Source organism: Rhineura floridana, chromosome 1 (assembly GCF_030035675.1).
Source record: "Rhineura floridana isolate rRhiFlo1 chromosome 1, rRhiFlo1.hap2, whole genome shotgun sequence".
Taxonomy (NCBI): Eukaryota; Metazoa; Chordata; class Lepidosauria; order Squamata; family Rhineuridae; genus Rhineura; species Rhineura floridana.
In genome coordinates, this window is record NC_084480.1 from 163,312,543 (window position 1) to 163,339,012 (window position 26,470).

The 26,470-nt window shown below is 43.7% G+C and overlaps 1 protein-coding gene across 4 annotated transcripts in view; it reads right to left on the minus strand.

Annotated features, from left to right (window-relative positions):
• CARM1 (coactivator associated arginine methyltransferase 1) overlaps nucleotides 1–26,265 on the minus strand; it is a 70,418-nt gene extending 44,153 nt beyond the window's left edge. For all 4 annotated transcript variants that reach the window (XM_061583374.1, XM_061583364.1, XM_061583354.1 and 1 more), the window contains exons 1-6: nucleotides 25,881–26,265; nucleotides 7,118–7,243; nucleotides 5,088–5,194; nucleotides 4,282–4,386; nucleotides 3,361–3,471; nucleotides 1,894–2,071 (exon numbers count right to left, since the gene is read on the minus strand). In XM_061583374.1, coding sequence (XP_061439358.1) covers nucleotides 1,894–2,071; nucleotides 3,361–3,471; nucleotides 4,282–4,386; nucleotides 5,088–5,194; nucleotides 7,118–7,243; nucleotides 25,881–26,247 — 994 coding nt within the window. In that variant the 5' untranslated portion in view covers nucleotides 26,248–26,265. The remainder of the gene's footprint in view (nucleotides 1–1,893; nucleotides 2,072–3,360; nucleotides 3,472–4,281; nucleotides 4,387–5,087; nucleotides 5,195–7,117; nucleotides 7,244–25,880) is intronic.
• Nucleotides 26,266–26,470: the final 205 nt, after the last annotated feature.

The window sequence follows — 26,470 nt, forward strand, 5'->3', positions numbered from 1 at the left end:
CTGGCCCAACCCCCGATCCATCACTCCATGGGGCCCTCAGGATAGAAAAGGGTGTCTACCTATGCTCTGGGGCAATAGTTACCCATTTTCTTCACCTAAGGAAAACTGCTGAGGGTCTTGATGGACCACTTAATGGTTGTTCTGCCTGTTGCAGCCATAGTGATGCAATGTGCTAGAGGCTGCATGGTTTTTAATCGTATGTTTATTGCTTCTTTTATTTCTTATATAATGTATTTCATTTTATTATACAATATAAGAAATAAAAGAAGCAATAGAAATGTAATTAAAAATAAATATACATATTTAATACAGACATGCTGCGGACCACCTGAATGAAGCCTGCAGACCAATGGCAGTCCACAGACCGCAGTTTAGGGAACTCTGCTCGAGAGCGTGATCCCTCTTGTTTCTTGGAAAACTGATGATGATTTATCTTAAAAAAACCATTTGTTTTCTAGCTCAAGCGCACAAGCTAGTTGAATGTTAGATAAACAGGATGAAATGGGTGAATCTGAGCAGTTTTGAAATTTGGCTTAAAAATGAAGGCCCTTTGCTTCTACTCACAAAAATTTCACTTTCTGAAGGTTGGAAGAATTCCCAAAATGCATTTACGCTGCTTGGGCGTGCCTTTTGTTGGTTTGGAAATATCCTCTGTGTAGATCAAACTTACTAAGTTAAAACGTTTCCATTTGACTCAATGAAGAGAGAAGTCTGGGCCACTTACCTCATGCATGCTCCGTTGTGCTACTGAAGCCTGCTTGGAGAGGGAAGAGCTGCATCGGCATGGTGGAGCCTGCCGCTTGCTTCCCTTTCGTCTGGTGGGGTAAAGTGGAGGAAATTGGGCTTGGTGGATGTGTGCCATTAGGCATCACCCAAACCAAATTCCTCTTCCTCAAGCTGGACCGGGGGGGGGGGCTCCCTCCCACCACACCTACTTCAGAGGAGGAGCGTCATAGCTCAATGTGCAGCTTGCTGTACTCCCAGCTCCACTACTTTATTGCCAATCCACTACATTACTGAAAGGGAAGGGACTGGACTCCCCCCACCCTGTGCCAGGGGCTTCAGGGATGAATGCATATTTTGCTGTCAGAACTTTTAAAAGTTTAGAAATTACAACAATAGATCAAGTTTTCATGAAAAGCGCACACAGCAGCTTAACATAAGCTTTACTAGAGGCTAGTTGTGAGAATTAAAGAGTTTTAGGATTTGCAAGTATATTTTTTACAGACTTTTGTCCTGCCCTTCAACAGCAATAGTACATATCTTATTAAACATTTATTGATATACCAATGACCCCAGATTCACAGCTTACAAAAGAAGAGAATTAGGATTGAAATACTAACAGAAAAGGTTGAGTTCATGAAGCCTGGGCTTTAAATGAGCACAACATGCAAGGTGGCAGAACATATTTAGTGCTTACAAACCACAGAAATTGAGGCAGGTGTCTTAATTTGCAAATTTCCATGCTTTCTGGTGCCTGAGTGAATTAGTAACAATTTTGTTTTAACCAAACAAGTCCTAGCTCCTGATGTAAACTCTGGCATATAGGGGACCTACATGACTTCCTATCTTCCAATCTCTAGTCTACCACTCCTTTATACTTGCATCAAAGGTGAGTGAAACCCTGGTTAAAACCCACTGTTAAAACCATTAACAGGAAACCAGGTCTTGTCTCCCTTCACCTGCATCTAAGGCAGATAGAGGAGAGGCACCCTAAGCAAGAGAGAGTAGAACTAGGGTAACCTCCTGTTGTCTGCAATATTGTTGCCATATTAAATTATTTTTAATTACTTTAAGCATCATCTGCTTATAGAGTCCAAGAAGTCTTGATGAAGGCTCTTCTACCTGCCCACCCCCATCACTGCACCCCCATCACAAACAGAAGTCACTTACCACTGGGCTTTAAATACTTCTTGGCATGCAGGTAACTCTCCAGCATACGTTCATTGAAAAGCATGTACCCCATCGGCTCCGAGATAATGATGTCCACCTGTTCTGGAAGTGAGACCTCCTCTACCTTCCCAGGAATGACCACAATCCGGTCAGTGAGGTTGTTACTCTTTACTAAAACCTGGTGAGGAATGGGGGAGGGGTCAAAAAGAGACCACCACAGAAATTCCACACCCATCTGGTCCTTAGATATCTATTGTAAGAAAGGGATGGATACTTTTAAGGCCTTATGTAACAGTATTCCAAAAACCAGAGTATCCCAGACAGACAGACATTTACAGTTTCTGCTTATGTTACTGTCAGGACTGGTGACATGGCAGCAAGTGGATGCTTCAGCAAGCAGTTCAGCAGGTGGCTAAGTCGTTCATTCTGAATCTAACCAACAAATTGCTCACACAGGGGACCGAGGCCAGAATCAGAAGCTTTGTTGACTCTTTGTCACCTGATCCCTCTGCTGGACAGGTAGCCGCAGTGCAATCTTTTGGCCATCAGCAGTGGTGGTGCAGAGCTGCCACAGTGGCACAGGGAATACAAGGCACCTTGAACCCGTTGACAGGTGTTCCCAGTTCAAGATACCTAGGGCCTTTCAGATGTTTTATACTTGAGTAGAGATATCCTGGTACAAGACACACATATAGAATGCAGCTGATGATGCACATGTGAAAAATTTGCCACTTTCTCCTTTAAAATAAAAGCGGAAAGAACAAGGGATGCAGCTCTTCGTCATGTGTTCAAACCACCCCTGTTGAATAGCCTAAAGGTTTCTTGTGTTTTCTTTAGGACAGAATGAGCTATTGCAAATTTGTAGCTAGGATTAAATTGGTTCAGGGAAAGTGTATTTTGAACATGTGCAGAATCAGCCTAATTTGGGTTTAGCTCTATTCTGATAAGTTCCAATGGTAAGTCAGGAACAGAGTCCTGTCTTTGCAAAGTGGTTGTTGGGAAAGTTTGGAAATGTTATTTATCACCTTACCTCCCAAAGACTCAGCGTTGCAAACATTGGTGTTGCCCTAAAGAATCTTTACAATCACACTGCGAAGTGAGTTAGGGTGACAGCAAACTACTGGTCCAAGGTGAATTTCATACATGTGCTCAAAAACCTTCAAAAGATACAATATTTCTTCCACTATGCTTCTCCCTGCCTTAGCCTTAGAGATAACCTGAGCCAGATTATATAAAATACAGACAAGCAAAGTAGTTGTTTAGAAAAATGATTACTAATTCTACCCTTGCCTGAAAGCCTAGTTTCCTCAGTGCCTAAATCAATAACACCTTCTCTTTATAAGCATAGAGCAGCACAAGGCGGAGAAGGAAAACTGTCTCTATCGGCTGCAAAATGTGAACATTTGTGACCCATGTATGAGTGGATCCCACCAAGGCTTTTCTTATCAGCCCTGAAACATCACTGACCTCTGCATGTTGAGCCATTGTGCTGGCTTCCACTGCATAGATTTTCCTTGCTCCAGCCTGTGCTGCAAAAAATGACAGGATGCCAGAACCACAGCCAACATCTAATACAATCTGGTGGGGAAAGTGAATAGAGAAAACATAGTCAAGTAACTGAGTGTAAACAGATTCTCACCTCCAAAATAACCCCTGAAACTTATTAAATATTAAGTAAGTAACAGGAAGTTAGTATGCAACAGGAAATTATAACCAAGCCGCTGCAAAATTCTGAAGAGTGGAACTCTTCCATCCTTGAAAGTGGCACTTCAAGTGCCAAGAGATCTTAAGTGGCAGTGTCCTCTTATTCCTCCAATTAGAGAGGAAGTCAGGCCTGAAAGGTTTTAAGCACAAAACCTCATCATTATGACCTGCTCTGGCCTATTCAAGGTTTCTTCGCTGGTCACCCTTACGTTCCTCCCTTGGCTAGAACTTGAATGTGCACATAGAGGATTTCTTAGGGTTCAGGTTTAGGGCCCCTGCCATGATTTCAGTCCTGAGGCCAGGTGTGCAAGAATCACACAGAAGTATAAAAGCTTATGTACATTTCCCCAGTAAGGTGAGCAACTGTTTTTGCTGATCGTTGGACTGTATTTGATTTTATTGATTTTATTGCTGTTAATTGGTTGCACCTATTTTTAAATTTAATATTGTACATTGTTTTCCACATCTTCAGAAGTTATACTACGTTTTAAATATGCTAAATAAATAAAAATTATTTTGAGCACAGAAGAAATGTGGCCTGGATATGAGACTTGCATACAATTGTTCAAGTACATCCAGTCTTACCTTTTTAAAGCTTTGGAATATTAGGAGGAGCAGCCTGTACTGCTTACATCACATATATAAACTCCACTCAAAAAGGGCCATTAGATCCCACCCCCTTACCTTATCTTTAAAGTCACTGTGGTTCTGCAGGATTGCGCGCTGGTATGTGCCTGTTCTGACATAATCCTGCATCATATTTTGCTGCTGGGATAAGTATCCATAAAACTAAAGGGAAAACAAAGAAGCTAAAGCCAATAAACATTCCCTTACAGAAAGGAGCACCACTACCTCTGCATTCTCACCAGATATAGACATTCTTAAGCATCCCGAATGCTAACAATTACTGATGAGTAATTGCTACCAGAACTTGCTTTGATCAATGAAGTTCCATTCCTCAGTTCTGATGAAGCCGCTTAGAAATGCACAGACATTGGCAATGTACAAGCCCTGATCATCTTAGTTTACAGAGCTACTCTTGACATGACATGACCCCAGAGTTTCTGCTAATGACCAGTCATCTGCATAATTGCAGTTAAGGCCCATAACCTCATAATTTTGGAGAAAGCCCTGCATACACCTTGACAGATTCTTCTAATGCTTTACAGCACCCTAAGAACCTATGTAGAATGCCAGTAGATAAGAGCCCTGCTCATCTCCCTATCATTCACCCCTTAACATATGACTTTTACCTTCTCTTTTCCAGAATTCCAACCCTTCTCCCAAAATTCTTACTTCAACAGCTGAAAAAGTTAATGAGAAAGTGGCAAGCAACAAGCACACACTCCGAATTTGCAGAATTTACAATCTGGAGTTTTTCAAATCTCCAAATTATAGAAAAATATGCTGGGAAGTGAGCACAAGGAGCATACACAATGACTCCACACACAGAAGGAGAAAAATAGTAACTGTTGAACTCATCTACCTACCTGAAAATACTGCACAGCAGAAGATTCTTCTGTGCGCTCACTGAACACAGACTGCTCGATGTTGTGGCCCCGGCAGTTTTTCAAGATATTATAAAATGAGCAGAAGTCTAAAAGCAGAGCCAAACACTGCCTGTTTAGCATTCACATGTCATTGTTCAGACACAACACAGAACATCTGACTACCAGGCAACATTTTCTGAGTGATGGAGACTGGGGTGGTAGCAAAAGGAGCAGGACTATCTTCTCATATGTGGCTTTTAACCCATGTGAGCTAGCAAAGTAGCGCTGTACAAAGCTTCACAGCCTCAGCAACAAGTGAGTCAGAGAGGTCCGGTGACCATGCAGCACCCCGAACAGGCCACAGATATTAGTATTGCTGCTTAGAAGGCCACCCTCATGAAATATATCCAGTGCCATCTTGAACCCAGCAAGGGTATTTGCTTCCATGGTTGTTTTTATAGTAATCTGGAGTTTCATAGCATCCAATTTCCAACCTACAGTTTGTTCACAGCTAGTCTGCAGAGATTAGCATTAGTACCCAGAGCTATCTTTAACCAGAAAGGCTTTCCTTAAACTCATACTGTACGTTCCCCAATGTATATAGAAAGCCACTGTATCCCCTCTCACCTTCCTAAGCTCTTTTCATCTCTGCTCATAAATCCAGTTCCATTGTCATAGTCATTCCAGTAGCTTTTTTTCCACTTTCCCCAGCCTTTCCCATCCATCCCTCTTCAATGTAAATGCCCACACAGAATGCTGATGACAAGAACACATGGCATCTAGCAGGGGTGGCCACTCCGCGGCTCTCCAGATGCTGCTGAACTGCAGCTCCCATCAGTCACAGCCAACACAGCTCATGGTCAGGGATGATGGGAGCTGTAGGCCAGCAGCATCTGGAGAGCCACGGAGTGGCCACCCCTGGCATACAGCATGAAGTTTCCTTCAGAAAGTTCTAAATTATGTGGCTAGTTTTATATGTGCAAGGAGGTTTTTGTTTGCATGTTTGTTTTAATATGGGGGAGAATCCAATCCTCCACCTAAAGCATGAAGTAATATAGCCCACCCACAAATACATCACATGCAGCTGCTAGTCATATGCTACAGCTCTGTCTGCCAATCCCTAATACAGAGGAGCTACTTTGCACACAGCCTTCTATCCGTTTCCTATACTGTTGGTAATGGCCTTGGCTTTGGAATATTAGGTAGGTGACACAAGGCTGCTTTCCACTCCCATGGTGGCCCAGCAGTGTCAAAACCAACCTATGCCTATTCCATGCCCCTCTGGGTCAACCATGTGGATACAGAATCTGAAAACTTTACATCCTGCAAGTCTCAGCTTTCATTTTCTTAAAAAAGTTTCTAGGCCTCAATATTGCACAAAAGACTGGAGTGGTTGCCACAAAAATACCAGAATAGTACATACAGTACAATGCTATGCAAGTTTACTCAAGCGAATGTCCCGTTAAGTTCAATGGGATTTACATTCTAGTAAGTGTGTTTAGAATTGCAGCCTACCTTACAGATCATATTTCATGTTCTTAAAGTGGTAACTAAAGTTTAGGCAGGTCTACACATATTTCAATTTTCTCCCTAAAGATACTGAAATGAAGAAGAGTCCCTCTCCCCAACCTCATGAATTCAATATTTCCAGAAATTTTACATCTTTAGCTCCTGATCACCCAGGGCCACCATTTCATGATGGCCTTTGATTCAAACATTTCATAAGGGATGGTGGCTGTTCACTGCATCCACTGAAGGCTGGAAAAGCTGCAGGAGTTTAAAATTATATTTAAAGTATATTACAACTTGCCCAATATGGAAAAGAAATTCCTTTGTTTGAGGAGAACTTTGTAGGATGCTTCAAGATATAGGAAATGTTGCCCTGGGATTATTTAAATGGAAGCAACACCCCTCATCTTTGATAATGCTGCGTATTGACAGTATCTCTATTTGCAAAACCAATGTTGTGGCTTCCCAGCCCCCTGAGCAGCACATTTGTGTAAATCAAGCACAAATCTACTGGCACATACCACTTGGTGTAGCAAATTGTATAAGGACACTGTTACATCCCAGCGTGATAATGAAGGATTGCTTGCCCACTCGACTGCACTCTGTCTCCTTTGACACAGAACACTTGAACACACAAACATCATCTTCTGTGGAGAGAAAGAAAGAAGAAAAAAGTATCAGTGACTCCTGCATATTTTGTCTTTCAGAAATTGTGTATTTCATCCTCCAGCCAAGTAAAATCTATGGCATCACACCATACAATATGACTGCGAAACAGCCAAGACACCCTTCAGCTCCTACCTGTCCCTGTTATTAAAACACTTTTCCCTCTGTTTTTAGCTCCCAGGTTTACAGGAAATGCAAAACCAGAGCGCTGAAAAGATCTGCAGAGAAGGTAATCAATATTCACACTCAGGGTAAGTATGACTAACACAAGGCTGAATCAGACCAAAGGAGTCCTGTCTAGTCCAGCATCCTGCTTCCCACAATGGCCAATCAACACCTCTGGGAAGTCCACAAGCAAGACATGAGAGCAATGGACCTATGCATCTGTTTAAAATGCTTTTTTAAGTAGCCAGGCATTTTAATAACCATTTTGTATTGCTTCTACAGTGCTGCACACTGCCCTGAGGGTACTATATATACAGTGCCTTGCAAAAGTAACCGGACCCCTGACCAATGCTCTCGTATTATCTCAAATGGTACATTGTGATTTTTTCCTGTATGATATTTTATTTTGAAACACTGAAACTCAACATCAATTTTTGCACGTGACACTGGTTTTATGTTGGGAAATGTTTGTAAGAAACATGCAAAAGTGAAACATGTTGCTTGCATAAGTATTCAACCCCAGTGCTGTGGAAGAATCCCAGTTTACACCAATGAAAGAAATTGCCCTGTCAAGGATACAATTACCTTACCATCAGCCTCCACGCTGGACTAGATGGGCTTTCAGTCTGATCTTCTTGTCTTCTTATGAATCTTTAGACAACCCAGAAAAGAAACTAAAAACCACTAGTCGAGGTCCACATGCTTTTTGTACTACCAAATCTTTATCATCTCAGGTGTGCAATTGCGAAATAAAGGATTTATGCTTGATTCCACGTGCACATATAAAACAAAATCACTTACTTGAAGACTAGGTATCAAAAATCTCCCTGAAACAAGGACTGGTAGTTACTGGGCAGGACAGTGTTTCTCCATGACATGGGAAGTCCCTATTGTTTAGTTGACAATGTCTAAATATATGTTGAAAGATACCATCATGCAATGTATTTTACATTCCTCTCCTTTTGAATAACCTGGGGATCTTTTTTACTCCACAATAAGTGGCAGCATGCCTGAGTCGTCAAAGAAGAAGGCACGCTGGATTCTGACATCTTTTCACCCCACCCCCACCCCAAAAATGGGTGCAAGGATCAATATAAGGTTCTTCCTGTAAATTGTGCCTTGGACATATGTATCAAATTCCATTCTAATATTTCAATGCTCATCCTGAATTCAAGAGCCCAACTTCCACACTATCAAAGGCCCAGAATCCTACCCTGAGCAGTTTGGAAAAGAACCCTCTCTCCTTTCAACATGGAAGTGAATAGAAGTAGTTACTCAAGTGGTAAGATCAAACATAGCTGCATGCCATTTTCCCTACAGAAGAAGATTCTTATTGTTTGGGTACCTAAATAATTTAATCCTGGGACCACAGAAATCCCAGTTATTCTATAAAACAAAAAAAGAGTGCCAACTGGAAAGGAACATCCATTTCCTCCACTGGAGTGGAGCACAGGCAGTGGGTACCATACATAGAGTCATCCACATGCACTAGGCACGCATTCACCTCTAGGCAAGAAATCAGAACACAAGCACAGAATTGCAGAAGTTCCATCAACAAGTACAGAGATAGCTCCAACAGTTTTCAATTTTTAGTTTATCCCAAGCATCAAACTGCCCTCTTGGCTTCTGTATAACAAAAGAATGCAATAACTAGCACATAACTGCCTGAAATAGAAGTGTGAAGGCATCTTTTACACTAGAATTACACGAGGGACCTATCAGTTTTGAATGTTCAATTCTAAAGTTCCAGTTTCTAGCTCCATTCATTCCCTTGGACAAAATATAACATGCTGTGGTGGAATAGGAAACTAGAGGGCATGATAGCAATGAAGAGAAAAAAGCAAGAGTTCCACCAAGCAATTTTCCTGCACACCAAAAGCTGCCAATTCAATTACAGGTCAGAGACAAGGCCATGAGCTCAGCAGGAGTCATTTTACTACACAATATAGTAGTAAAATTATCACAATGAGGCTTGGCCTCCTAAAGACAGCAGCAGCCGGATAGGATATGAACAATGCCTCAGAGTGAATTTGACTGTAAAGGCAAGGGTTACTGCAAGACTAGGAGGGGATAAAAATCCCAGAGCATTTGTGTGCCTTGCAAAGAACACAATTCAGATCCTAGAAAGAAGAGCCCTGCCTTTTCAAGATTCTGTTTAGAAAGCTATGCATGTAAATGTCTCCTCCCATGCACATTAATTAGGCTGTCAAGCTGGGCCTCCAAGTTCTTTGTGAGCGCTAGAAGGGGCAGCAGATGTGTCCTGGCCTTCCATACACACACAGCACAAAGGGCTGAATGCCTGATGAATTCAAGAGATTCAAAAAAGCCACCAGAGCAATGTCACATCAGAGCTCAATTCATGAGATGAGATGCTTGCCTTGCTTCCACTCCAGAGTTCAGCTTTCTTTCAATAGAAAAGTTTTTATCCAAGTGTATCTCACCCAAGATTATAGCTAGGCTGAGCTCCACTGCTCGTGCTGCAAAGCCAGAAGAAGTTGCTACATCGGAACACCCTCTTACTAAGGTACCTTCTGTGTGTATTTCCATCACATGTGAGACTTAAATAAATAAATCCAAAGACTATTTATGTTATTGTGTGATCACCGTACACCAGAGGAGAAGCATTAGGACTAAGGACAAGCAATCTGAATTTAGCCAGATTTATATTTCCCAACATTTAGACTCATAAACCCAGTGATGGAAAGCAAAAGACAAGACTGTCAGCTCGCCATCAAACAGCACACACTGGGCACTTGGAGATATACTAAGTAGTGAAATGGCTCAGACACCATTTTTTCAAGCAATCCAGAGATGGGTTGCAAGCAAGACAGTCCATGAAGCCAAAGAATGGCCCCCTACACAGCATTAATCCTTTCCCTGGGAAATTGCTAGTAACCAGCTGCCTCACACGCCATCACCCCATCTCTCTTGACACTCCAGCAACCAGGAACATGTGAATATCACTGGAGAATCAGCATAGCTATACTTAGTTCGAAGTAAGTCTGTAATCATGGACCCAAGTGACTTTAGGCAAGTTGCTAGTCAGCCTGAGTTCCCCATTTTGATGATGGCAAGCTGCCTATCTCACTGGATTGTTGAGAATTTGAATACAAAGACTGCTCCTCAAATCTTTTGAAGTGGGACCCACCTGTAAACTTACTCAGCCTTCCTTTCAGGATCCACTTATTTAATTTCATGCATTGTTATCCTGCTTTTTAGCCCCGCCAACACCTCCCAGATGACTTACAATTCTCTCTGCCATTAAGCTTAAACCTAAAAGACTTGACAAAAGGAAAAAAGATTGGAAAGGAGGACAAAAAACAAAAAGGCAGTTTTTCTTAGTTACAGAGTACTTGTAATTAAAAGATTTCAAGAAGGAGCCAAAAGTTGCTGGTCTTTCAGCAGAGCTGACAGCAAGGCCCCATGATCCCATTTCTCATCCTTTCCTGTAAGTAAGCCTGATAGAATGGCTGCTGCTGACATCTGTAAAAATACAACCTTGTGAGGCATACTCTCCCTCTCTACAATTAATTTATGTTTTAAATTGAACAAGTTCCTATGTTATTTTTCATTTTAATATTAATATCAGGTAGGTCTGTTTAAGCATGACATACTGGGAGCAAGCGTCTTTAATCTTAAAGAGGCTGCCAGCCCTGGAAATGAAAAAAGACCCCTGTTTCAGAAGCATCAATAAAGTGAACTCCAGTCTACAAAAGCTTATGCCACACAAAACAATTGTACCTTTTCCTCTTTTCCTTAAACATTTGCAGGCAGTGTTTATACTAGGTGCCAATGTTCAGAGGGCAAAGCTGTCTGAAGGTCGCCCGGTCGAAGCCCTGGTAACAGAGTGGAATAGGGGGATCACCGGGGCAATAGACCGGGTGGCTCCGAAACGTCCTCTCTCCCTGAATAGAACTCAGATCGCATCCTGGTATACACCATGTCTGCGAGGTCTGAGGCAGGAGGTGAGACGACTAGAACGCCGGTGGCGGAAATCGCGCTCCGAAAATGATCGGACACTGGTTAGAGCAGCAATAGCAGCCTACCAAGTGGCAACAAAGGCAGCAAAGAGGGATTTCTTTGCTGCCTCTATTGCATCCGCAGAGTGTTGTCCCAGGAGGTTGTTCCAAGTGGTCCGAAGCCTGGTCGGTCCAGTTGCGCAGGAACCCATGGAGCACTCTAAAGCCTCCTGTGACGCATTTGCAAAACACTTTGCCGATAAAATCGATCGCTTGAGGAGCACGATCCCGTACGCCGTGGATACAGGAAGCGGGCCAGAGACGGCCAGTTGCATTCCGGTCCGGTGGGATCAGTTTCAGCCTCTTCCCTCTGAGGAAGTGGACAAGGTGCTCTCTACTGTGAGACCAACCACCTGTTTGTTTGATCCTTGCCCTACGTGGCTCATTCTGGGCTGCAAAGAGAGACTGAGCGAAGGGATCAAGGCGGTGGTAAATGCTTCCTTGGAAGAGGGTGCACTGCCATCTGCCCTCAAGGAGGCGATAATAAAGCCCATCTTGAAAAAGTCCTCCTTGGATCCCCAAGAACTGAACAACTTTCACCCAGTCTCCAATTTACCGTTTTTGGGCAAGGTGATCGAACGAATGGTGGCCAAACAGTTACAGACACACTTGGAGGAAGCAGATTATTTAGATCCTTTCCAATCGGGCTTCAGGACTGGACATGGAACTGAAACAGCCTTGGTCGCTCTGGTGGATGATTTGAGGAGGACGTTGGATAGGGGAGAACACTCATTCCTCGTCCTCCTGGATCTCTCAGCGGCTTTCGATACCGTTGACCACGGTATCCTCTTGGATCGCCTGGAGGGAATGGGAATTGGGGGCACTGTTTTACGGTGGTTCTGTTCCTATCTCTCTGACAGGCACCAACGGGTAGCATTGGGAGACGAGGTTTCAGACCCTTGGCCCCTTAATTGTGGTGTGCCACAGGGCTCTATCCTCTCTCCCATGCTATTTAACATCTATGTAAAGCCGCTGGGGGCCATCATCAGGAGATTTGGGTTGCAGTGCCACCAATATGCGGATGACACTCAGCTCTATCTCTCATTTAAGTCCTCACTGGAGTTGGCTGTGGATACTATTTCCAAGTGCCTGGAGTCCGTAAGTGGATGGATGGGAGGTAACAGGCTGAAACTAAACCCCGACAAGACCGAGGTACTGCTTGTGGGAGACAAGAGAAGATTAGGAGATACTGACCTGGTGTTGAACGGGGTAAGATTGTCCCTGAAGGACCAGGTCCGCAGCCTCGGGGTCATTCTTGACTCCCAGCTGTCCATGGAGGCTCAGGTTTCAGCAGTGAGCCGGGCAGCTTGGTATCAACTACATCTGATACAGAGGCTGCGACCCTACCTTCCTGTCCATCTGCTCCCACGAGTAGTACATGCCCTGGTCTCCTCTCGCTTAGACTACTGTAATGTGCTCTACATTGGGCTACCCTTGAAGACGGTCTGGAAATTACAGCTGGTACAGAATGCGGCGGCACGGTTGCTTAAGAACAGCCGCCGTCGTGACCATATCACCGAGAAGCCCGGAGGACAGTTACTAGATCTAGGGCCTTTTCTGTAGTGGCCCCCGAATTGTGGAACAGCCTCCCAGAAGAGGTACGCCTGGCGCCTACGTTATTATCATTCTGGCGCGAGGTTAAGACCTGGCTATGCTCCCAGGCATTTTAATGTTTAATGTTTATAATTTCTTAAACCTTTATACTTTGTTTAATATATTATTTTGTTTGTTGCTTGTGTTTATCGTCTGTAATCTGATTTGATTGTGATACTTCTGTATTTTAACCTTTTTGTACACCGCCCAGAGAGCTACTTGCTATGGGCGGTTTATAAATGGAACAAATAAAATAAATAAAATAAATAAAGATCTGCACTGGTTACCAGTTGTTTACCGAGCCCAATTCAAGGTGTTGGTGTTAACCTTTAAAGCCTTACACGGTTTCGGTCCAGTTTATCTAATGGAACGCCTCCAGCATCACCAAATAGGCCGCCTGACAAGATCAGCCTCACAAGACCTTCTCTCGGTCCCACCAGTTAGAACAGCTAGGCTGGTGCGGACCAGAGAGAGGGCATTTTCGATTGTGGCTCCCACCCTCTGGAACTCTCTGCCATATGATCTTCGGCATACCCCCTCCCTGGTAATTTTCCGCCAAAGATTGAAAACATGGCTGTTCCAACGGGCATATAGGATTTCGGGGTAATTTTAGTTTATAGTGTATAGATGTTACAGATTGTTATAATTGTATAATTGTATTTATATGTGTACTAGTGGCCGTTCATTCGGCCAGATAGGCGGCCTAAAAATAAAATTTTATTATTTTATTATTATTATGGTATCTACACATGGTAACACACCCAACCCGTCACAAATGCCAGTCACATAACCATCCCTTTTTCTTGCCGCTCCTATGTACAAATGGATGAAGTTATACAGAAACTTCAGTAAGGATGCATTTTGAGCATATGCAGAGATATGTAGATTTATACATGTAGACCTCAATAATAAAATCTTCACTTCAGTATGAAACAACCATAACTTGCATTCTCAAGCAAAGGATACTATGCTAATAAGAAGAACAAAAAGTATGAGCAATGGGATACTGGACAGCTGTGGTCAATGACTGCGTGAAACCAAACATGCCCTTCTGCAGATGGTGGACGGCCTTTCTATTTTCAACACGGTGTTGTCTAAATGTGCAAAAACTGGAGAGTGGCTCCTTAGCCATGCTGGATTAGGGCTACACAGACTCTTCCACTTGGTTCTAAATAAATGCCAAGAATCGGTCAATCCTTTGATCACTGACACACATTTGAACACTGTTAATTCAGTAGACAATAGCTTAGAATTTAATTTCATAGGAATAATTCCAACACAAAATGAAGAAGGCTTAAACCAAATGAAATCAATAGAATTAAGCATGCATAACTGTGTGTTTGGAGTTCAGCCAGAACAACTAACTTGGTCTTTACATAGTTCTACTAAATTAGTAACTGAAATACCTAAAGATGTAACAATACTTGATAAAATGACCAGGTATTTCATTTATGCTAGCTTACCGACCCATGGAGATTTTCCATGGAGATTTTCCATGGAGATTTTCCATGGAGATTTTCACATCTTTCAACAGGAAAACCAATTATACGAGTGGATTCAACTACATTAGGGATCCTAACTACCAAAACATCAGATAAAAAAAAAATCCTTTACTGATGGCAATTATGGAAGAAGACTGATCACTCCAGAAGGCAGTATTGTATTGTATATGCACCAAAGAGTGTCAGCTTCAAGTTTCTACGAGGTCAAGTCATTATCTTACAAGTGAAGTAGTGAGGGGAAGAAAAATAAAAGTATGGTGTCCTGAATAGCAAAAAGATACTTTGGAAACTAGAAGGAAGCAGAAAATGCCTGCCTGAGCATATTCAGACATATGAGTTTAAATTCATCAGCCACGTAAATGAAGCAATATCCAGAGCCCAGTAGGCCAAACAAGTTAGGACCAAACTGATCTTTCTTTCTCTCTCTTTTTAGCTTATATGGGAAAAAGATTAAATTGGCATATATGAAATATGCAATTAAAGGCTGCGGAGTGTAGACTCCCTAATTTCCAAACAGGTTTTCCAACTCCGCATTCTCCAGCTTTTGTCTATCACACTGAAGTAGCTACACATGCTTAAAATCTACAGCCCTGCTACATTTGATGCTCATTTGTAAGACACATGCACTCCCTAAAATATTTTTCTCCTCTGCAGAAGAGGAGTTATGCTAGTCCACAGTGGCTCTTTATAGTGCATAACATTTCTAAAACAGTCCAGTGAAGAAGCTTACAAACCACTACTGAATAGAACAGAGCTTAGTGGATGTCTGAAGGAACATGCAAGCATTCAAGTTTTGCAGGTGATATACCTCCTGGAGCAGTAGCAACCTTCATGTCATTCTTGAATACTAAATAGGATCTTAGTACCACTTCGGTACTAGATCCTTGCCCCTCTTGGCTTATAAAAGCTAGCAGGGATGGAACAGTTGGCTGGACCAGGGAAGTGATAAATGCCTCTTTACGAGAGGGAGTGGTCCCTGGTTGTCTGAAGGAGGCGGCAGTAAGACCACTCCTGAAAAAACCTTCCTTGGACTCGGAAAATTTCATCAGCTACAGACCAGTAGCGAATGTTCCATTCCTGGGAAAGATCCTGGAACGAGTGGTTGCTGGCCAACTCCAGGCGCTATTGGATGAAACTGATTATCTAGATCCATTTCAATCCGGTTTTAGGCCTGGTTTTGGCACTGAGACAGCCTTGGTCGCCCTGTTTGATGACCTATGTCGGGAGAGGGACAGAGGGAGTGTAACTCTGTTGATTCTCCTTGCTCTCTCAGCGGCTTTTGATACCATCGACCATGGTATCCTTCTGGAGAGGCTCATGGAGTTGGGAGTTGGAGGCACTGCTTGGCAGTGGTTCCGCTTCTACTCGGTGGGTCGTCTCCAGAAGGTAGTGCTTGGGGAACATTGCTCGACACCGTGGGACCTCCAACGTGGAGTCCCGCAGGGATCGGTTCTGTCCCCCATGCTTTTCAACATCTACATGAAGCCGTTGGGTACGGTCATCAGGAGTTTTGGAGTGCGTTGTCATCAGTACGCTGATGACATGCAGCTCTACTTCTCCTTTTCATCTTCTTCAGGTGAGGCTGTCAATGTGCTGAACCGCTGCCTGGCCGCGATAATGGACTGGATGGGAGCTAACAAACTGAGGCTCAATCCAGACAAGACTGAGATGCTGCTCGTGGATGGTTTCTCTGACCAGGTGGTGGATATTTACCCTGTCCTGGATGGGGTTACACTCCCCCTAAAGGAGCGGGTTCGTAGTCTGGGAGTTTTCTTAGATCCTTCCCTGTCACTTGAGGCTCAAGTGGCCTCGGTGGCTCGGAACGCGTTCTACCAACTTCGGTTGGTAGCCCAGCTACGTCCCTACCTGAGCAGAGGGGACCTTACATCAGTTGTACATGCTCTGGTAACCTCGCGATTAGACTACTGCAATGCGCTGTACGTTGGGCTGCCTTTGAAGACAGTTCGGAAGCTACAGCTTGTCCAAAATGCGGTGGCCAGATTAATAACGAGGACCAAGCGGTCGGAACACATAACACCTGTTCTGGCTTGCTTACATTGGCTGCCAATATGCTTCCGGGCTAGATTCAAAGTGTTGGTTTTAACCTATAAAGCCCTATACGGCGCAGGACCACAATACCTGTCGGAACGCCTCTCCCGATATGAACCTGCCCGGACACTGCGCTCTACATAGAAGGCCCTCCTCCGAGTCCCGACTCATAGAGAGGCTCGGAGGGTGGTGACAAGAACTAGGGCCTTCTCAGTGGTGGCCCCCAAACTCTGGAATAGTCTCCCCGTTGAGGTGCGTACGGCGCCGACGATGCTGTCTTTTCGGCGCCAGCTTAAGACCTGCCTCTTTTCTATGGCATTTTAATTTAAATTTTAAAAAATTATGTAATCTGATTTTTGCACTTTATACGTTTTTGTAATATTTATTATGCACTTTTTATGAGATGTTTTTCGTATTTTCTGTTGTACACCGCCCAGAGAGCTATTGCTAGTCGGGCGGTATAAAAATCTAATAAATAAATAAAATAATAAATAAAATAAATAAATTAGCGTACAATGGGAAAGACGAATCAGCTGAATGTCTACCTGGTGATTTAGAACTATACTCCAGACCAATTATTTTCACAATGATCAAACAATCCTCTGCCCCTGATAGAAATTCTTTATCTACATATGTAGCAAGTTATTTGGAAAGCTGTACCCGTTGGTTATCTGCCAGGATTTTTTACTACCCCTACTGGAATTTCTACCTGGGAATTTACATTCCTTATCAAATTGAAACAACTTGTTATCTTAATGTAACATTTCCAAGCATCTCTTGGGTGAGGGATAGACAAATCCGAAATTTCAGAAAAATCAGATGGGAAATCCATATTTAAATAAAGAAAGGCTTAAACCCCCACTTTATATATCATAGAGCTATTAAAAGTCTAACAATCCAATCTGAAGACAATCATATTTATTTAATTTATTTAAAATACTTATACCCCGCCCTTCTTCCAAGGAACTCAGGGCGGCTCACAATTAAAACAATAAACAATCAGAACAACCAATATACATGTTAAAAACAATTAAAAATAGATTAAATCAAAATAGATTAAAACTATAACATTTTCAGTTAAAAGCCTGCCTAAATAAAACAGTCTTCACCTGGGCGCGAAAGGATGATAGCGAGGAAGCCAACCGAACCTCGCTAGGGAGGGAATTCCACAATCTAGGGGCAGTATGTTGGGATCATAATCTTATATGCTTATGGTGGTAGTCAACTTCCATATCGCTGAAATAGGAATTTTCAGTTATACCTTTATTTTTTGAAACTCTTTCGTAAGTTAACAAAAAAAATATCAATTTCTGACTTCTCTTATTGTTTGCCTTACAAAGGAGAGTACCCATCACAAACATTAGGTTCAGAGGACTAATAGAATGTTCATGCTTTATAATGACAGAACGCTAAAAACATGGCTATACAGATGCTCCCACAACTGTTTAATCAGAGGATACCACGGACCTGGGTGCTACTGGATTTCACTGAGCTTAAACTGTGAAGCAGCATGATCTTATGCATACACTTTTTCTTTTTAGCAACTGGAAACCTTGCCCAATAACTAATTTATTTATTTAATTTATTAGTCACCCATCTGGCTGGCTGTCCAGCCACTCTGGGCAACGTACAAAATAAAAAATACATTAAAAGATTAAAAATCTCAACAATAATAATAGGTAAAGATGTCCCCGCACTTGTAGTGCGAGTCGTTTCCGACTCTTAGGGTGACGTCTTGCGATGTTTACTAGGCAGACCGTATATATGGGGTGGGATTGCCAGTTTCCTCCCCGGCCTTTCTTTACCCCCCCAGCATATGCCGGGTACTCATTTTACCGACCACGGATGGATGGAAGGCTGAGTGGACCTCGACCCCTTTTACCGGAGGTTCAACTTCCTCCTTCCGTTGGAATCGAGCTCCGGCCGTGAGCAGAGCTTCGGCTGCGTTACCGCCGCTTACCTCTCTGCGCCACGAAGGGTCAATAAAACCTAACCCACCCCAAAAGCCTGCCTGAAGAGCCATGTCTTCAAGGCCCGGTGGAAGCTCCTCATAGAGGGGGCATGGCAGAGATCATTTGGGAGGGAATTTCACAAAGTAGGGGCCACAATTGAAAAACCCCTCTCCCTAGTTCTCACCAGTCTAGCTGTTTTAACTGGTGGGATAGAGACAAGGCCTTTTGAGGCTGATCTTGTTGAGCGGCATCCCTGATGATGTTGGAGGCGCACCTTCAGATAGACTGGGCCGAAACCGTATAGGGTTTTAAAGGTCAGAACCAACACCTTGAATTGGGCCAGGAAAACAACTGGTAACCAGTGCAACTCCTTCAGCACTGGAGTGATGTGATCTCACCGGCAGCTGCCTTTAATCAGGCGAGCCGCCGCACTCTGTACCAGTTGCAGCTTCTGGACCGTTTTCAAGGGTAACCCCACGTAGAGCACATTACAGTAGTCTAGGCAAGAGGAGACCAGGGCATGTACCACTGATGGGAGCAGATGATTGGGAAGGCAGGGGCGTAGCCTCCGTATCAGATGGAGTTGATACCAAGCTGCCCGGCTCACAGCCGAGACCTGAGCCTCCATGGACAGCTGGGAGTCAAGAATGACCCCCAGGCTGCGGATATGGTCTTTCAGGGGCAATTGTACCCCATTGAGCACCAGGTCCAAATCCCCTAGCCTTCCCTTGTCTCCCACAAACAGTACCTTGGTTTTGTCAAGGTTCAGCTTCAGCTTATTCCTTCCCATCCAGCCACTCACCGACTCCAGGCACTTGGACAGGGTTTCTACAGCCAACCTCGGTGAAGATTTGAATGAGAGATAGAGCTGCGTGTCATCCGCATACTGGTGATACTGCAGCCCAAATCTTCTGATGATAGCCCCCAGCGGCTTTATATAGATGTTGAACAGCATCGGGGAGAGGATGAAGCCCTGCGGCACCCCACGAGTGAGAAACCAAGGATCTGAAACCTCATTCCCCAATGCCACTCTCTGGTACCTACCAGAGAGGAAGGAATGGAACCACTGCAGAACAGTGCCCCCTATGCCTAACCTCTCCAATCGGTACAAAAGGATACCGTGGTCAACGGTATCAAAAGCCGCTGAGAGATCCAAGAGGACAAGGAAGGTGCATTCGCCCCATCCAACACCCTCCTCATATCATCCACCAAGGCCATTTCAGTCCCATGTCCAGGCCTGAAGCCTGATTGAAATGGATCCAGATAATCCACTTCCTCCAAATGCTACAGACATTAGGACTGTTGTGACCCAGGTTGGGAGGGGAGGCATTGATGCGGGCAACACTGACTTTGAGGACTGGGGCGACGAGCTGAGAGAGGGGTCAAACAGCGAGGAGAGCTCACAGCATGCCCAGACCCCTGTCCCTGTCAGTTCAACTCCCCCCGATGCTGGCCCCCCTGCTGGAGCACAGCCTGAACTGTCAGAGACTGCTCCATTAGACACGTCCCCCTCGCTCGCACCAGAGGCGCTGCCTTGTCAACCTGATGTTCCCCAGCCGAGCGTCCCGCAGCTTCCCACACTCAAGCAGATAGATAGCCCCCACCAGTCGAAGGGGGAAGCTGAGATCCAGCCCCTATCGCCCTGCGCTCGGAGGCTTCAGAGGCGGGAAGTTCAACGGACAGAGTTGAGGTGGAGCCGTCATTTATGCGCAAAACCCAAGCCTATTTAAGTTGACTCGGGTGAGGGGTTAGTTGCTGAGTCAACGTCTGGGAGCTGCAAAGACCTGCTTACTCAGAATTAGTTCAGGGCAAAAGTTCCTACAAAGCATAGAGAGGTTAATCAGCCGCAAAGCTGTTGATATATCTATAACTTTAAAAAGAGAGAAAATTACAGACGCGACTGAGTCGACTTCAGGCAGGGCAAGGACAAACTTTCCAGTAACCAGATAAATGTATGTCCAACTACTATACATCATTCCTTTCTTTTCTGAAACATTAGCTATACTATCAGGCACAGAATTAAATGGACCTCAGATACCATCTAACTCTCACATTCCTAACTTTGTCACACCTACCCAGAAAGGATATGCCAAATTGGGCAGCTGTCCCTTTCAATATGAAACAACCAAGGAAACAGCAAAAGCTATTTATATGGCTGACTGGACTGAGATAACAAAGCAATTTCATCAGGTCCCTGCTGGTCTTACCATATACTAAGATGTACTAGGAAACTGGCCCAGTATTTCACTCGTAAGGAGATTGGATGGAAAAACAGGACACATTCACTGTCCTGAAAGCTGCTGCTTGACAAGGGCGGTTTCGTTCCCTGGTAACCTGAAGAAGCAAAGCCTAGAGAATGCACTTTTTGTTGTATTGTTTGAAGGTTTACATTCCCTGCTGTTTCTGTTTTATTTTCATTTTTCTTGGGTTGTTGATGGAATTAAGATTTTTCTGTCACTGATTCTTATATGTATTGTAATGTTTTTTATATTACTGCAGCCATTCCAAGGATCTTCTGGTTGAAGGATATAAGTAACTTAGTTAATAAATAAAGGCCATCAAAAGTGTTGTATGTGGTTTGCAAGGAACTCACATCTATACCCTGGTGGGTGCCTAAAGACCAGCTAGCAATGAACTCCACTGAAGGAAAGGTGAGATAGGGAAAATATACAGGACAACACAAACAAACAGTTATCTAGAGGGAAAAATGACTAATTAAGAGGAGGGAAACAGTGAACAAGGCAGTTGCACTTGCAAAAGAAAGCACCTCTTATAGTATAAATCACTTGTTTTAAACTGAATCAATACCTGATGGAGCGCCTCTCCCGATATGAACCTACCCGTACACTACGTTCAACATCAAAGGCTCTCCTTCGGGGACCCACCCAGAGAGAAGACCGGAAGGTGACAACAAGGAAACGGGCTTTCTCTGTGGTGGCCCCCGAATTATGGAATTCTCTCCCTGATGAGGTACGCCTGGCGCCAACATTGTTATCCTTTCGGCGCCAGGTAAAAACCTTCTTGTTCTCCCAGGTATTTTAACATTTTAATATCTACTTTTAACACCTACATCTATCACTCACAATCTTAATTTTAGTAATTTTAACATTAACATCTTAAACAGCTTAATATTTTAACTGATTTAATACATTTTTATACTTAACATTTTAGGATTGTGTCTGTCGTGTCCATGTGTTTAACTATGTTTAGTTATTTTGTTATATTGTTTCAATGTGTTTGATATATGTTTTTAATTGTATACTGGATGTTTTTATGCTGTAAACCGCCCAGAGAGCTTCGGCTATTGGGCGGTATAGAAATATAATTAATAAATAATAAATAAATAAATAAATCAGCCAGAGTAACCGTTTCCCATACTGCTCAGTGCTGGTAGTAGGGATACTGTGACAAGCGGAAAAGGATTCATAGGAGAGTTGAAAAAAACTGACTATGTTTAGCCTAAAGAGATGATTAAGGAGGACCCATGCTGACTTTTCAAATATTTCAAACATACGTTCTGCAAATTCACAGCACTATCAATGACTAACTTGCAATGATCCATGAAAGCAGAATTCACAATATTTTGCTTATACTGAATCTAACTAGCAACAGTTCTGCAAAACTGATGAGCGCCAAGGATGCAGATTCTCAATCTCAGTTTAATACACTGGATTTGTCAGGATTATATCATTCCTTCAAGATGGACTGAGTAATCTACTGAAGAACTGTTTGTGTGTGTTTAGCTGTTGGGTCTTATCAGTGATGTGGGTTTCCCAGAAAATTTACCTATTCAAATTAGGGTAATTTTCCTATGCAAATTTGAGTAATTTGCATTGGAAGGTTTTCAGTTTGCATCTGAAAATTTTCTGATGCCAGCTAGACAGCGATCTAATTTTGCAGTTTCTGTTACTTGTATTTAGTAAACAAAGCTAAAAACCTTGAAATTGCCAGGCTTGTCTAATATTGTATTTGCAATTGGCATCCATTCATTGTTACTAATGAACTTATGAAATGGAAATTTTCTGTAGAAAAATAAAGCAGTGGAAAAATTTCCACCCATCACAGGGTCTTATTCAGGGACTTTGACTATTGTATTTGCAGACAGGAAGGCACCATTCCCATGGCTTGCAATGAGTGGATCTTCCAAAGTGAAGCAAAAAAGAAACCAGACCTTTTTGTAAAACAAAATCTGTTCACCTGTCAGCATTTGCACTCCTGAGTCCCACAGCCTTCCCTAGCATAAGTAACCACACGACTGCATGTGTGCACCCACACCCCAATTAGGGCAACCTATCTCATACATTAGAGCTTTAGTGGTTTTGTGCTGTTCCCTGCAACTCAAAAAGAGTGCCTAGCCATCTTCACTGAGGCTTTTGCTTCAATTTCTAGCCCATTTCTTTCAAAACCTCCAGTGAATTAACAGGCCAATTGTACAGAAGCCATAAAGTCCCAAACCAACACTAGAGTATGTTGAAGTTTTCCATAATCTCCACATCACTTCTCAGATCAACTCAGCTTGAACAAGGTGCTTCTTGTGCAGCAGAGTGGTCAGTTATATCCCAGTTGTATCTCCTGCTATTCCAGACCTCCCAGCACCAAGGACACACATTCTATATTGGGAGAGTAGCACCTATTATGATGAGCTATTTTAGACACTTCTCTTGTATGACATCATCTACAGTGGATTAGATTGAGAAGTAGGATCAGCAGCAATGAGAGGGAGGTTTTCTTTTATTCCAACATTCAGTTCTGATTTTGCCTCAGTTATGAACTCACAATGTATGCAAACCTCATGTGCTCAGAAGTAATGTGATAACAACATTGACAAGGTTGTAGAAAGCATTAAAGATCATGTATATGAACTGCTTTGAACTGGTTTAGTCCAGCTATTCCAGCAATGGGTAGTCATATTAGCAATGTAGTAGTTATATTAATGAGTCACCATGCATTATGTTACAATGCACATGGTATTGCAGAGCTCTCATTACAGTCACTGGCTTCTCTCCACAGTAATACGCATAGTAAGTTGAAGTCCCCCTACCCAACTATCTCCATGAAAGCCATCATCATCAAGCAAGCACACACATTTCATTCTGTGAAGCAGTTATTGACTAAAGTTAATAAGTGACAATGTTCTCTCCAGGTCTAAGAGCAGTTACTTTAGAAGAGCACCCAATAGTTTCAAGACTATCAACTCTGGCATGCATATATATATGCACACCCAGCACTAGTGCCTGCTCCTTCCCTCACTGTTGTGAGCATATGAAAACCCTTAGAATGGCAGCACCTTTTGATCACTTCCATGATAACATTTTGGTCACCTCATGCTTCAGTTTCCTTCTACTTTCCCATTTTCTCCATGGTGCTAGTAATCCTCGCCACCAGGAACAGGTGGTGTGGAACAGGATACATTTGAGAAAAGCGTTTCTGTCCCAGAACCTAAAACCACTTGCGCTACTCCTTTGTATATGACTTACTTATGCTACAGTTTTAACCCCTTACCTGGGAGTATGACTTACTTCTGAGTAGACTTGGATTAGGATTGCACTACTTGGGAAAATGGAAATGGACTGCCTTCGTCAATCCCGACTTATGGCTTCCCTATGAATAATAGGGTGTTCATGGTAGCGGTATTTACAGCGGGTTTACCACTGCCTCCCTCTGAGGCTAGTCCTCCCCAGCTGGCTACAGCCTGCTCAGCTTGCACAAGCCAGCCCCTTCCTTGTCCGCAACTGACAGCTGGAGAACAACTGGGCTCCTTGGGACTATGCAGCTTGCCCACGGCTGCACAGGTGGCAGGGCACAAACCCGAGCCACTCACTGTGGGGGTGATCTTTAGCTGGCCTTTTATGCTCAGGAGACACAAGCAGGGATTTGAACTCACAGACTCTGGACTCCCAGCCAGGCTCTCCTCCCCACTGTGCTATACCAGGGAACCTGTACATATTTACCTGGGACATTACAATCCCGTACATATTTACCTGGGAGATTAGTCTCTCTGAACTGAATGTAACTAACTAAACATGCACAAGATCAGGCTGTCACCATCTACCAATGGTGTAGCAGAGTGGTTTAAACTGGGAGCTGTTAACTAGGAAGATCCAGTTCAGATCTCACTACAGACATAAGTTCATGAGGCGACCTTTGACTTTCATCCTCAGCCTTACCCTGGGATGATAATACTGATTTATTTTATATATGGTTACTGAGATAACGTACACAAAAAGTATGGTATCTCAAGTATGATATAGTCACCAAGCACTATCATTACAACTACAATGGTGGGAATACTTCAAATAGCAATTCCAGCACCTTATGAAGATTCTTAAAATGTCATTTTGTACCCAGAACAAATGAAGCTCACAATGTGTGCTTCTATTGTTTGATTATTAGCTTTATATCAGACCTTCTTCTGATATTCAAAACAACCTTTTTAAAAACTGTCAGATGACGGTCCAAAAGTACACTTTGAGGATATTCTCTACATATGCTAGTGAAACGACTCTTTTAAAATGTTATTCCTGTTTCAGTCTCATTTATTGACCTAAACACAGTTTAAAACCTTTACCTACCTAACCAATTCATTTCAGTCCCATTTGCTTTCTTCTGTGCTAGAATCACAACAGACATTTTACATTCAGTTTTCACAGTGACCCCCATCAGCAAATTATGTGATAATTTGAAATGGCATGGGGGCAGAGGATTGTTTAATTATGGTACTGCAGATGCTAGGCATCAGCATCTCATTTTTAAGAACCAAATATTGGGATTTCCCCCCAGTCTCGCATAAGCATATCTTGCATATGAAAGGCTTTCAGGCAACAAAGAACTAGTCATCAAGCAAATAAAAAATTCCGAGAGACCTGGAATCTGGATACGCGTGGGATACCTCCTCACTCACTCTGCTTGCAAAGAAAACAAAAGGTTATTACAGCTCTGCTGCCCCTATTCCTGACAAGTGAAGTGGTCGCCCCCGCCCGTTCCTTAGAAGAATGATGTCGGGGCTCGTGCCTGCCTCGTCTGAAGACCATGCAGTCCCTGACCTCCAAGTCCAGTCCCCGAGCCCAGATGCAGGGCGGGAGGTACACTCCCCACATGTTCAGAGGCACCTAGCTGCAAACTGACCATGGCTACAAGCAGGCCTGCCTCGCCTTAAGGGCGAAATGGCCTTTTGTGCGAAGAAAAGAAGGAAGCCACAAGGATGAGGAGGACCGGGGGGGACGCTCTGCATCCCCCGACTCTTTCATTCATTCATTCACACACAACCCTCTACCCACTAGGCCTCCACCTGCCCGCTCGCTATTAAGCCCGCGGGCCAACTAGAACTTCCCTACTCACGGCTGTAGAGAGCGAGGCAGGCAGCGTCGGGCCCAGTGCGCGCCTCAAGGCGGAGCGCTTGCTGTTCCTGGTGTCGCTGGATCTCGCCGTTGGCATCGCCAATGGTCAGGAGCCGCACGCCGGGGAAGACCGACACCGCCGCCGCCATCTTGGCATCCCAGGCCCGCTCCGCGGCGACGGCTGCTGCTGCAGGCAAAGGCTGAGGACGACAAGAATGGAGGAGGCGGCAGAGACGGAGAGGCCGGAAGCCGCGTCCTGTAGTCTCCCAGGCTGAAGAGAGGGTCAGCGGGAATGGCGCCCTCGTCCGGATGGCGGAGGGAACGACGGAGAGGCCGCTTGGAGTGGATGAGCCCCTGCCGTTTGCCATCGGAAAGACAAGCAAGCGCTCCCTACCGCTAGCGAGGAGAATAACGATGTCCTCCGGCGCACGAGGGACGGCGACAAGACTAAGGAGCTGAAGCATTCATGGTTCTTCAACGATATTTCCGGATCCCAAGTGCAGATAGAAAATCCTACTTGTGCGGGGCAAATGCAGTGGGCACACATTGCAGTTTATTAACACGTTTTATGTATTTATTTGTTATTTGATT